This window comes from Cygnus olor, chromosome 1 (assembly GCF_009769625.2).
Source record: "Cygnus olor isolate bCygOlo1 chromosome 1, bCygOlo1.pri.v2, whole genome shotgun sequence".
Lineage (NCBI taxonomy): Eukaryota > Metazoa > Chordata > Aves > Anseriformes > Anatidae > Cygnus > Cygnus olor.
The window spans coordinates 125029484-125043466 of record NC_049169.1 but is presented as its reverse complement, the minus strand read 5'-3'; the positions used below and the strand labels follow the sequence as shown (position 1 = coordinate 125043466).

The window sequence follows — 13983 nt, the reverse complement described above, 5'->3', positions numbered from 1 at the left end:
AGTGTGTTGTCTTTCAGAATTCTGCGGATATTTCTGCACTAGGGCTCTAACCATACTTACCTCATCAATTTTCAGCAACTCTTTTTTGGCAGTTTCTTTCTCTGAAGAGGAAGCATAAACTTGGATAGAGAGCAAGCTCAGGCTTACAGGGGTGGCCCCCAGTCGAATTATCTAGAAACATTACGGGAGGACAAGCAAATTAAGTCCAAACAAAATGGCAACATATTTGAACACACCCCATGCAGACAATGTTTATGCCGCAGTGTATGGTAATAAGCGACGAATTAAGATGCTTGGAAGTTGGGAGAAAGGAGGGTCAGTGGTACAAACCCTAATGCTGTCAGGCACTCGTATGATAACACCCAAATTATTCAGAAAAGCCTAATGCTAAAGGAGAAGTAGATACAAATGCTGACCTCATCGGTTTTCATCTCACAAAAAGATCTTGTTTTCTCTCATGTGAAATATAATTTGTCAACTTTGCCAGTATAGACACTAACAACTTGATATTCATATTTTAACAACTTTATGAATGTATAACTCTCCCATTTTTCTGCAGTTAGTACCAAAGAGTTCAGCATCTTACTTCTAGTTATTGCCTACATCCAGATTTCAGAAAAGAAAAATTGAGACCTACAGTTGAAAGTATCAGAACATAATCACCAATTTCTAAGAATTTTAGGAACATCTCCTACTTTTATGTGAGAATGTGAATTACAGCACATCATGTCAGACACCTGAGAGTTTTTGAGTACTTCAGGTTCCATCCAGGCTCTCAACCACAACGTGGAATGTGAATATAATTCTTCCTGGATTCATGACCTACACTAAATTGTATTTCTTTGCAGAAGAGAATGCTTTAACAAAAAATGGAAGATAATCTTAGCTGTGTAGTGAATGAAGAATGCACAGAAAAACATTTCCCAGCAAATGCCTATCCTTATTAACAGCATTGCTTTACTCAAGAAACGCAGTTCAGACGGGAAACCTTTCAGTGCCTCATACTCTTGTTACTGCTCAGATAAACCCGTGCGTTAGATGTGCAGCATTACAGCAGCTCGTGTTTGGTTGGATCAGGTCACAACGTGAGTGAACCTAATTGCCTGTGCCCACCAGACTGGAAAGGTCTGGCTCTGCCCACGGCATCCATTCCGAAAAGTCCTGCTGCCCACCTGGCCCTAACTTTGGTGGCCGGACGTTTCCACCACAAGGCAATTTACCTCGCCTGTTTGGCGAAAGATCTGCCCTGCAAAAGAAGCAGAGAGCTTTGTGCGGGTTAGAGAGTTGAATCTGTTTGTGAACCTATTCATGCTGACAAGCACTAGAGGGCTGTGTGACCAGGAAAGAGGGGATGGAGGAGGAGAAGGCAGCAAGACCTCTTCCTCGTCAGTAATTGTAAGGGTACGTTGCATTGACCTAGCTGCTTGTGAAACTGAAGCCGTGATTCAATCGATTCATCTTTCACGACAACTGACCTAGCAGCTGGATGACTTCTGAAGCTTTGTTTCTGCCCATTGCAGAACTGCTAGAAAACAGCTTTGATGTTATTCAGGCTCTATGTTTATTGCACGCAGATCAGTATTTCTTCCACTGCTTTGCAAATTGAGTATATATATTAACCATGTAAAGTAACCAAGAGACTCCTTCATATTCAAAAACAGAATATATAATTGTTGAACTTTCTGAAAATGTTCATCTACGGGCAGAGAAACAGCACACAAGAACTAGGTCATAGGACTGCTTTTCAGAAAAACATACGGGATCTGATGGATCAGAAGGTATGGAAAAACTTCCCTAAAGTGGAAGTTTTACCTTATTTGTAGTTATGGACACATTATTACAGCACAATAATGAAACACCACATAGACCACCGGGTCAGCTCTGTTTCACAGCCAAAGAAAGACGTGAACCATCTGCAAAAGTGCTTGCTTCAAGACTCTTCACGTACTTCCATTAGCCAAGCTACATGAATGCCACTAACCATTAAGAATTGTAGAATATATTTCCTCATCCTTTCCTTTTCTTACTGCAAAACTGTTCTGCCACTGAAAAGGCAAGAATCTGAAATGCATTTTCATTCTGAAAAATATACTTTTAGTAAAATATTACTTTCTATGATTTTTCAAATGCTTACAAACAAAACACATGGCCAGAAAAGACATCAAGATATTCTCCACTCCATCCACTTTCCTCAAAGCAGTTTCAGATTTATTTAAACTGCACCTAACAGTTGCCTGAACAGCCACATTCAATGGAAATATTTTGTGTGAGCCTAAACTTCAAGTAAATCTAATAAACTCCAAATAGCTTTGTCAGAACTGCTATTCCATCAGTGGCATATACTACACTCCAAAGAGTTTAGCAGTGGGGGAGACTTTTGGAATGAGACTTGAAAAATACAACTTCAAAGAGAGCCACTCAAAAATATAAGTATATAAAATATAATTCTTGAATATGGCAGAAGCTTGTTATGTGAATACACATGAACAGTTTTTACATCTTCTTCAGGGTAATGCTACGATGAGTGTTTCCTGTATTAAAAACAACAACACACAGCAACATCCCCAAATAAAACTTTAATTAAAAGTATAATTCATTGTTGAAAATCTCTGTTTAGGAAAAACAAATCCAGTCTACTGTGTTAAACAGCAGGTGTGGGGTTTTCTGTTATTTAACAACATTTACATTGTTTGAAAGTTATCTAAATGTCACCAGAATTACCAAGTTCAAATGCTTGTAAACAATTGTGCTTTTTATATTCATATGTATGCAAACAGCAGACCAGAAGAACAGAACCACCTTGGTTTCCCAAAGCGACTACTCAAAAAGAAACTTCCACTGTTCACATTAATCAAAATATGGAAGTGCAAGTAGTTACCAAAGGGTTTCACATTTACATTAAAAAAAAAAATAAAATGAAATTGACCTGTAGAAGTGCAAGATTAATGTCTCCTTAAATGCACTGTTTAAGCTATACTGCAGTGGTCCTCTAGATCAGCTAAGTTTATGGGACAGATAGGACCAGCACCGAAGCAGTGTATATACACATGCACGCAATAAAACCTTTAGGATCTCGTCTCTTAATTCCATATTAACCACATATTACTAAACGAAGTGGCTCAGTAAAACATTTTGGTGGCGCTGTGCCTTCTGTTTGCCTTACAGCTGCTCAGCAGATAAAAAACAAAACCAAAAGGATTCTGCCTGGGCAGTGCTCTGGATTTACATTAGTTAAAAAGAAACAGAGTGGTGTTGTGCTTTTTTTTTTTTTTTTTTTTTCAAATTGAAGAATTCACCTTTATGTGCGGGCATGGGACGACTCCTAAGGAAATTATCCCTGAAACCTGAATGTTCCACCTGCCGCCGGTGTCCCTTACAGCCTCTCTCCAGCCCCTAACCGCACGCGGCCCACAGGGGCGATAAACGGACCCCGTGCCAGCCCTCGGAGCAAGCATGGGGGCAGGGGCTGTCCGATTAAACAGAGCTTATCGCCTTTCCCCTGTACCCGCGGTCTCCCCGCTCCTCTCGGTACGGTTACCGCAGCCCGTCAGGGCGGAACAGCCCAGCGTACACCAGGACCCCGTATCCCGCTTTTCGCGGGGCCGACCCAGCCTGAAGCGGGCCCGCTCCCGAGGCGCCCCCTGCCGGCCTCCCCCCCCTCCTCCCCCCCCGGGCCGCCAACGGTCCCCCACGACCGTTACCGGCCGCTACCGGCCGCCTCACCTTGAGCATGGCGTCGCCGCGCTGTGACGTCACCAGCCCGCGCGCCGCTACGGGAGCCGCCGAGCGGCGGAACGGAGGAGGCGGCGAAGGGGGGGGGGAGCCCCGTCGTGACGTCACGCGCCGCGCGTGGCCCCGCCCGGGTGTCCCGGAGACGCGTGCGCGCCCCCGCCGCCATGTTGGGGGTCCGGGTCCCGGCGCTGCGGGCGGGGAGATGGGGGAGTGCGCTAACGCTGCGCCTCCTCCCCCTGAGCGTGCCTTGGCTTCTCCAGCCCGGGGCGGGGGACCTCCAGTTCTTCTGGGCACGCTCGTTTGGAGGAAGCTCACACCTGCTCAGAGGGAGGGTCTCCTATACGTTATGCTCTGTCTGGCTTCTTACTCAGCTGCAGGAGAATATCAGAACTAACGAGCAATAAACTCCCTTCAGTTAGGACAAGCCAAAACAATCCTACATTCTGATTTGAGTAATGGGAAATCTATTCTATCATCAGTTAATAAAACACGTTGTTTCTTCAGATTTGCTGATCGTGAGTTTCCACCTTTCACTGATTTTTTTTTTTTTTTTTTTTTTGCACCACTCAAAACCAAGGTGGCAAATACATTAGTGGAAAATGAACAAACGAATGAGGTTATTTAGCTCTTTTTCGTGTGACGTCATTTTCTGATCAGTTACTAGCATCTTGGTGCTCGTTATTTTTAACAATTGGTTAGATATTTATCCTCTTGTTTTATTTTGCTCATACAGTAGTAAAACATTTCAGATGCAAACAGGCGACTTGCTTTTACTGAATAATCTTAATTTTTAGTAGCGATGAAAAACTCTTTTTAAGGCTAATACAGAAAGACATTTTAAATCATTTCTCCGCACTCTTTGCTCAGAGTAATTGTTATGCCTGGAAAACGCAGGCTCCATAGCTGTGCCGTACAGTGGCCACCGCAGTTCTGTTGTGATGCCATTCTACCACAACTTGCCTTGAAGGGGCGATTCAGACCGCCTAACTTCTGCAACCTAACAGGAACCTTTGCTGCCTAGGTGTGGATTCAATGCAGACTCCAGCAGAGGGTGTTAAGAGCACCGTATTTCTGCTTTGAAACGTGCTCTCTCATCTGGTCCTTTTTTCTGGGACTGGAAGAGAAGCCTGCACTCCTAATTTAGACACACAGGTAAGAACACCAAGAAAATAACGTTGATCCTCTCTTCACGAGTTTTGTCAAGTCCAAAAATTACAGTAATTTAAAATAGTTAATATTGCTTTTAGAATACAAAAACTAGTGTCCTATTAGTTCTGGAAGAAATACATCAAAAAGATTTTTTACCTAAAAAGTTAAAGCACACAAAGAACATGGTAGCAAGGAAATGAATTTCATCAGGAAATCAAATCAAAATCAAATGAATCAAACCAAATCAAATCAAATCAAATCAAATGAATTTCATCAGGAAATTCATTGTGGAAAGATAGATGAAGTACTCTGTTATAATCTTAGATTTTCTTTGTGATGACAGTTTTCATAGGCTCCATCTTAAAGAAAATTCCTCCATTTGTTTATTGTAGTCTCTTTGCAGACTTGTTGAAACCAGGTGTAGCAGAAATAAATATTTTCCAGACTAACGGGGAAGTTTAGCTATCATATTATAGAACGGGGCAATGCTTCTCAATGAGATGTTTACAAAAATAGCAGATGGTCCTTCTTATGTGTTAGATTGATAGATTGAACTATTGTCGGAAGCAATCTGAAGTAAAGTAAGAAGAGTGCAGTTTGTGCCTGCCTTTTCTTTTTAAAGCTTTATTGTATTTTTCTGCTATATTTTACAGGTGGCAGCTGATGCTTGCAAGTTAATGGGATATCGGAAATATTTCAAACAAATGGTACAAGATGAGATTTGGTACCAAAACATATGATAACAGATGAAACGCATATTGCTACAGTGAAAGATTACATTCATGAAGGAAATGTTTTCAGATATTTTATTACAGGTTTGATTACGAACATTCTCTCTTTAGCAAGGAAGAGTTGTATCTAAAATGTATGTATACAAGTGACCTTTGGTTAAAGAATGGGCCTCTTTCACCATTGAATTGTACTTTGTGCCGTCAGTTAAATCTGTAGAAAATAAGCAGTCAGGGTGTAGCAAACATTTGTGGAAAAATGTTTCTCCAGTGTTTTATGGCAGCTTTGTGAGTGTGGAGAGTGACAGGGTAGTTTGCAAAGCAATCACATTTCTTGATGTGTTTTATTCATCAGTGGTGTATGTGTTACAAATACACATTTTCGCGATATGTTTATATGCAGTAACTACACAGCAATTATTGATAATGCAGATATAAATATTTGAAGAATAGATTGGTGTTTTATAAAATTTTCTAATGCAGGCAATTTTATTGGCTCCAATTTTATCTTGAGTTCATTTTTTTGTTTTGTGAAAGTTCATCTTTTAAGTGATTGATGTGACTGATTAAAAAGAATGGGAAAAACTTTATAGAGAAGACCAATGGAAACGTGTTAGTTTTCATGTAGGTGTATTATTCTTTTACAGTAATCTGGATGAGATCCCTGCATACTATGGTGGCCCAAATAACTGCTGAAAAAGGTTGTCTCTGCAAAATTTGTCTAGGACAGTGATAATATATGACATAATGGATTGTGCACGTTCCAAAACACTGTAAGACAAACTTTAAAAGGAGCTGAAGTTTCTGCTGCTGAGGCCACAGAATAAAGACCTTTGGAATAATCAACTCCTGGCTGCTTCTAATGTTAGGTAAGAACCTATACCAAGCTTGAGTTTTAATTTGCAAGGAGTATTCTTCCCTTTCATTGGTAATTAGCTTTTCTAAATACTTGTGAAATAAATATTTCCTTTAGAAAGCTGCAGCTCAAAGAATTTTGAAAACGTTGTCACAATTCATAAATTATTTCAGTCCAGGCAGAAATAAAATTTAAGATGCTAACCCTTTGCCTTAGCTAATAGGGTCTGATTTTTCATAATGTACTAGATTGCTTATTTACAGTTCAATTTTTTTTGTCAGTAAAATAAGAACAATCCTTTCTCTAGCAACATGACAGCTAGCTATTTGCCACACATTTATAGTTACGGTAGAAAAAAAATGGATTTGCTGCACATTCCTGTTAAAATATGAGGTCATAACATCTTTCCATTAAATATCAGTGTCATTACCTACTGACACTGATCATTGGAAAACATTATATATATGAAAGGCTGGCTTATTTTGAGGTCCTCCTTCATGATAAATCTTGTATGTATTTAATATTTTTTTCCATGCACTTTTTCTTCACTAAAATGAAATTATATTCTTCACTCATTTTTCACTAATGCCAGGACTTGCCACTATTGTTTTGCCGGCCTGTTTAAAGCTTATTTTTAAAATCTTTATAAAATAAACTGCTTTTCTGCCTCTCACTACTTTTTTTGCGTGCTTTAAGTTAAAGGAATGCTGTTCGGCAGGTCTCTTTTCCTTTCAAGTTACTGTGAAACTATGTAGTTAATAGAAAATATATAACCACAAGGGCTCCAATAAACTGAACTGAAAGTGATTGTATATTTTGGTGGGCTTTCTAGATATTCTGCACAAAGCGCAGTCGGATGTGACACATCAGGTATACAGCTTTACTAGGTAGGCCTCCAAAGCACACAACCCTTTTCTCGTGTTCCTGTCACTTTTAGCACATATTTGTTAAACAGCTAATTGAACCGCCTTTTATAGGGCTGTCTGATGATGGACCTTTTCCAAGTTTCTTTCTGAAGGGAGGGTATTTTGTGTATTCACAAGCATCCTATTTAATCCTATTTTATTTGTTCCTTATTTTGAAAAAACAACAACAGCAAAAAACACGTGTTAAATACGTTTATTATTATACGTTTATTATTATTATTATTATTAATAATAATTGTACTGTTTTATCTGAAGTGAAACTTACCTTGTGCTTTTGCTTTTCATTCTTAAACATGAGTAGTTCTTAAAGTATTCTGAATTTAATGCTTGTCAGAGTTGCTCTTTTGGAAGCTAAAAGGTCTGAAATAATACACTGCATAAGTAAATTGAAGGATAGAGATACCATTGCAGATTTCTTCTTGCTTTCCTACTGACCTACCTTTAACTGCATGAAAGGCATTACTGCATTTTAGTACATGATGTGTCATCAACTTTGTCACATACTGACAGCATCCAAAATATACTCGGTCGTTTCTAAATCCTTAGAGATGCCAGGTAAAAGAAAGAAATGTATCCTGAAAAAAAAAAAAAAAAAGTAATCCAACTGAATATAGTTTCACTTTTGATATTGCTATGGTTAAACACCCCGATGTTCCTTCTGTAATTCAGATCCTTGTCTTCTTACTGCACCAATCAGTAGCTCTAGTTCCACGTTTTTGTATTACACCCTTCCAGCACTGAGGAATAATTGTTCTGTTAACAAGTTGTTGATGCTACCAACAGAGATGTCAGCTAAGAGTGTGGTGTAACAATCATCTTCAAGTACACAGTTGTAACATTACTAATAGCAGTGAGAACATATAAATTAACAAACTTTTTTTTTGGTATTTTTTGGCACCCATCACAACAAAGGCCAACTCTTTTCAAAATTTAACTACATCTCATATTTCAGTAGATCTGGATACATTTTGCACATTAACTGAGGCTAAAATGTAAAAGATGTTGCAACTGTTGCCAGTCTCTAGGTTATTTACTACATCAAATCTTTAAACTTCTTAAATAAGTTATTCTCACAGTAATGCTTCATTTCTTAGCAAGAAAATGGGATATCTTTATTTGCCTATAAATATATTGTTATTGGTATCTAGATATATTCTAACAGTATCCACTCACACTTCTAGGACTACATGAAGTCCATGGGACTTACCAACTCATACACAAAAACAGCTCCTGGAGAATGCAAGGTAAACTACTATATGCTGTGCTACACCTTGCATGATACAAGTTAGCTGTTCCTTGAGAAACAGGTTTGTATGTATTAAATAGTAAAGCCTATACTTACGCTGTTAGTTAACTCTTGATTTAAACTTTGATTTGCTTCCCTATTAAGCCCCTAGGCTAGGGCTTGTAACCTTGGAGGATCCTAGGGATCATAAGAGAAGAGGGCCATTCTCCAGAGGTTTATTGCACAGAGTAAACGAGGAGCGAGACAGAGCTGAGTAGCATACTAAGAACAGCGTGAATTTCTTTTCCACTGATGCTGTCACCATCATTTGAGGTAACAGGAAAAAGAGCACAACAAAAACCCTGTATTATTCTGTTGCTAGAAGGTAAAATTTAGTTTCGTGGTTTTATTTGTTCAATCTAGAGTAACACCATTTTTGGGAGAAAAAAAAAATGTATTTGGTTATTAAAAGGTTTTCTTTTCTAGGTCCTCATTTCCATATAATTCATTAGTCACCTCTTCACTTCACTCTTATTGGCCCACTATGGTGTCCACGCAGTCAAACGTTGTTCTTCTCAAGCTTGACAGAAAATAGCAAAAATTAAGAGGGTGTGTTTGAAAAAGAATGAATGGTATGAGGCAAAACTGGAAGCATGATACATTTTTCAGGATATAATCCAGCATTTTTGTGGAGAAGTCATTAGCCAGGAAGTTCCACCACAGTTTCTTGCTCTTTAGTACTGTGGCAAATTATGGTTGTTCAGGCTTGTTTTGTACCTTCGCATTCCCTTTGCTTTCTTTGCCTTACATTCATCAAAAAAGATCACATCTGCTACCTCCAACTACTATTTCCGTTCTGGGAGCATTCTGTTTCTCTTTTCCACAAAAGCGTAACATTTTCCAAGGAAGAGCAATACTCAGCTTCCCACATATTTAATCCTGAAGTGCATTTAGGAAGCTCTAAGACATGTTTCAGGGGTCTTTCAAAAGCATTAAAGGAAACCTTCATCCGCATAGTTTGCTGCAGCTTTTTCTTTCAGAGCAATCATTGGCAACCTTATATCTTTACCGTGTTATCACCTAGTACTTCTGATGGGAAGCAAGTTACATTTTTGCCCCTACACCCTATGGAGCAAGGCTAAGATCATAGTTTCTTTTGTAGGAACTAAAAAGGCATAGAGTAGTGGCATACAGACTGACAGGCTTCACTTTCAACTGTTTTTCTCTTTCAACTGTTTTTCTCTAGTACAGCATTTGGAACCACCTCTTCAACTTGTCAGCTGCATCAGTCTTGTGTAGTACAACATGGTCCCAGTGCAGCTAAGAAAACAATGCTTTAGCAGTTTTATAGGTGAGAAAAATGTCATGTTTCTCGAGTGCGATTTAATAGATTCTTATTCCTATATTTTTGTAACTATGTTTGGTACTACACAGGTACCGAAACTGAACGTTACGAATAGGAATGACTCTGCTGAACGTCAAGAAATGGCAATTTCACAAACCGAAAAGCCTGAGGATCAGTCTACTGTTGCAGCAAAACAGGAATATGAAGCAGCTAAATTGTATGCCTGGTCACAGGCATTGTCTCTTGAGGACACTCAATGATTTGCATCCTCAGCTGATCCTCAGCACAAGTCTTCAGAAGTTAAAGCACTAGAAAATTGCTAACCCATGTAGTCGCTTTAACACATTCTCTCCTGCTTTGTGAGCAGACTGCAAATATGAAAACACGGCTTCCTACACTTAAGTTTAGAAGAACTGATATATTCATTGTAATTATTTTTAAAATGTGAAATAAAAAACAACTCTGTACTGCAAACCTAGGATATAACTCAAACAATTATTACACTTGCTTAGGTTCAGAACTTCTATGAAGAGCAGTTGGTTGATTATTTGAGTGTTAATAAGCTTGTATGGAGATTCCTCTGGCTACATTATTTAGGTTATTTCACTTACTCACCTTGGTTTCAGAGAACAGTACTGAGCCAAAATCCAGCTCTTTCAGCTAAAAATTTCCAATAAGTTTGGTAATAATTGGATCAGCTCCTATCTTTAAGGACATGAAGTTTCATTAAAATAAAATCCTTAGTTTGGTTAATTATCATTACCTATTTTTTCTTGACTACAAGATTCTTTTCATAGAATAATTAGGATATTTTTTACTATCCAAGTGTTTTGGATAATTTGTCAGGAGAAACAGTGAAAGAAAGATATCACTTGACAGTAACACTTCCAGGTTGCAATAAATGAACTGAGGATCAGGGACGGGGAGGTTTTGCACTGTAAAATGCCTTCTGAAACTTAATTTTTTTAATGTTTTGGGTTTTATCATCATATTAAAAATTACTGCTGGAAGTTAAAGTATATTCCTGGTATTAAGTTGCCAGCCGTGTTAGATAAGAAATGTGAGGAGAATGACCTGCAAGAGCCAGAAAAGGAAGCCAGAAGAGCTGTTACACAAGGCAAATCCCACAGAACATCCACAGCTGGTCAGGAAGGCTCAAGTGATTAGGACTCCACCCCAAGCATAAATTAGCCAAGAAGGCTTTCCAAGAGGCACAAGAAGGTAGCAGAGCAATTTCTTGCTTTCTAGGATTGAACTGAATTTCCCCCCAATAGGGGAGAGCGTTTTGGTTGTCCCTTATATTGCTACCAGTGTCACCACCACAAATACCAGTCTGTGGATTTTGTATGACTTCAGGAATCTGGGAAGGTAAACACGAGAGGAATATACTGACCACCTTGGAACTCTTCCCTTGAGATTATGGAAGTTAAAAAAGCAGCACATGTGTGAAATACTTGTTTTCAGTTAGCATCAGGCAATTCTTTTGACAAAGAAGGGACGGTGAAGTGAAAATCTCACCAGTAGTACTCAAAAACGTGTAAACACACCCATAACATACACTACTGACCACAGGAGAGAAAAGATTGTCACAGAGAATAAGGAATTCTATGGTCGGTTTAACTCAAGCTTGTGAGATGAGCAACACGGCAACAAAGAGTAAAAGAAACAACGCTTGCACTGTGCCTGAGGACATACTGAAAATGGGTGGGGGAAAGAAAGGTGCCAGTTTAGCTCAAAGACGTATCTGTCTGGTAAAACTAAATACTGCAACAAAAGGGTTAACCACTAAAGCCATCTATCTCCTTAGAAAACAAGTATTTTATTCAGCACAATTTATTGAACTTTTATCCGTTACAGAACTGTTACCAAGGGCGACATCACCGTGAGACACATTTGACAGATACCAGATACGTGGCAGAGTTTTTTCTTATTTTCTCAAGTAATACATAGCATTAATCTAGAATGCTGGGTGCTCAGCATGAGGCACTTAATCGCTGGAATGAATGTCATCGACAGAAGACTGGGTATTTAAACAGAGATCACCACGAGATTTATTTTTACCTGTGAGCGTTGCCAAAAGCTAACTTTTCAACCAAAGCAGCAAACGTAGACGTAAAAAATGTTAATGAAAAGACATTAGGACCATCTTTACACATATTCCCTTACCGTCTCACTTGAACGAGCAAAAATTTTGCACATGCCAAGAAAGTTGCATTGGCCAAGGTGGTGCTATGATCAAAAGATGACACTGAAACATCAACAAGACTTAATAGGCCGAAGACTTGATACCCTGGGGGCAGGGAGGGGATACATCAACAAGTACATTATGAACTCAAAAGGTACCAAAGAAATACAGCATCTGTGGAACACCCAAATCAACAGTTTTTGTTTTAATATTATGAAGCTGATGGAATAAGAAAAAAAAAAAAATCTATAACTAACAGGGAACATCTGTTGAAATTAAGAATTTCAAGTCAACAGGGGTGGATAACATACCAAAAATCTAGAAGGAATTAACAAAACTACCTTTGCCAAACTAACATTAATTTAATATCACACAAAGCAAGTGAACACAGATGAGTGAACTACCACTGAAAAATAAAGCCACATACTCCAAAAAGTAAAGAATTTGATAAGAACAACTATGAGCCAGTTAATCTGAGAGTCTCCATAGTGAAACAATGGAAGCATTATTTAAGGTTCCTAATCAACTAAGCAGGTGCTAAAGGCAGCCAAGTGTAGCATCATGGTAGAAAGGTACTGCCAGAAATGTGACCTCGCTCACAAAGAAAGGAAGCTAAAAGATGAACAAAAAATAATTGTAAATAACAAATTTGTGACATGCAAAGATTGCTGTCATCTTCTGTTCTGCTGTATCTGTCTACTACGTTTGGTCTGAACCAAAAATGGGGGACACACCGCAATTCAAAGAGGCCCCTTTTCTTGTGGCATGCTCCCTGGGGCCAGTGGATCTGTGCTGTTCTCTGTTAAATTGTGCTGCTTAGTGTGGCCCGAAGTCAGGCCACCAAAGAGGGAGGAAAAGAAGCAACTTCGTGCAAAAAGTCTTCAGTCATCCTGTGTTCCAAAATAACATTAGAGTACTATTTTTGGACTGTGATGAGACCATCACAGTTATTTTCAAACATTTTTCGTAATAGCCTTTTAAACCAGGGACTTTGACAGCAAGAGAGTTGCTGAAGAATGCTTGCAGAGAAAAGGAAAAACATGTCAAGGGACTGACAAGGAAGGCTTACATCAGCCTGCTTGAGAAAACAAAGATCACAACCTCCTTCCTGTATTACCTCCCTTCTTGGTATCAAATGTTGTCCTAATCTGATACATCAATCCTGAAATTAATACCTCATTATGGGAAACTCAAAGTGGTATGACTTAGCTTTCAGGGTCCAAGCGTGTAATAAACACACTTTGTCTCAGAGCCCCTGATTCCATGTATTTGACAGATTTGGTTGGACCTTCTCTTCTCCCAGCCTGTGAGGAACACCAAAGGCTGGCCTCGTTTCCCATTTTTGTTGTTTAAATATACATTTAGTAAAGTCCTGCAACCCAGGTACACTACACTAAGTATTACAAAGTATACACAAGAGCATTTAAAGCTTAAAAATATTTTATTTACACTTTTCTTTATACACATTTTATACATTTTTTTTTCAGTTTAAAAACCAAACACAGCGCATATGCAAGTCTGAGCATACTGTATCCATAGCTAGGGAAAATTACCTTCTGCCAAAAAGATACAAGTTTTTTTTTTTTTTTTAACAGTTTAAAAGAGGCAATTCTTAAATTATTCAGAGTTTATAGCAGCCCTGGGGTAGTCATTAGACAGTTAATCCAAATGTACATGAGGTCATATATATATATATATATATAATTTTAATTTTATGTAGGAAAAGTATTTCCAATTGCTAGACATAAACGCGGCAGACTCTGAAAATAACTTTTCCTGTTAACTTATCAAATACATTCCTTTCGATACAAACAATCTGATATTGTACACTGGAAAC

The 13983-nt window shown here is 38.6% G+C and overlaps 1 protein-coding gene and 1 long non-coding RNA gene across 8 annotated transcripts in view; one reads left to right on the top strand and one right to left on the bottom strand.

Annotated features, from left to right (window-relative positions):
- APOO (apolipoprotein O) overlaps nucleotides 1-3832 on the bottom strand; it is a 31813-nt gene extending 27981 nt beyond the window's left edge. For 2 of the 5 annotated variants that reach the window (XM_040531796.1, XM_040531815.1), the window contains exons 1-2: nucleotides 3724-3832; nucleotides 61-171 (exon numbers count right to left, since the gene is read on the bottom strand). In XM_040531796.1, coding sequence (XP_040387730.1) covers nucleotides 61-171; nucleotides 3724-3732 — 120 coding nt within the window. In that variant the 5' untranslated portion in view covers nucleotides 3733-3832. Of the gene's footprint in view, nucleotides 1-60; nucleotides 172-1981; nucleotides 2041-3296; nucleotides 3597-3723 lie in introns of those variants that run through there. The other 3 variants (XM_040531780.1, XM_040531788.1, XM_040531806.1) reach the window with 3 other exon arrangements.
- Nucleotides 3833-3913: 81 nt separating this feature from the next.
- On the top strand, nucleotides 3914-13720 carry LOC121057505. 3 transcript variants are annotated; one of them, XR_005813822.1, is made up of 7 exons: nucleotides 3914-4247; nucleotides 4600-4949; nucleotides 5535-5696; nucleotides 6257-6478; nucleotides 7298-7352; nucleotides 8573-8635; nucleotides 10051-13720. It is a non-coding gene; the product is annotated as an uncharacterized LOC121057505 (long non-coding RNA). The 3 variants fall into 3 exon arrangements; XR_005813818.1 differs by having other exon boundaries at nucleotides 4600-4753; nucleotides 6257-8635; XR_005813821.1 differs by lacking the exon at nucleotides 4600-4949 and having other exon boundaries at nucleotides 6257-8635.
- Nucleotides 13721-13983: the final 263 nt, after the last annotated feature.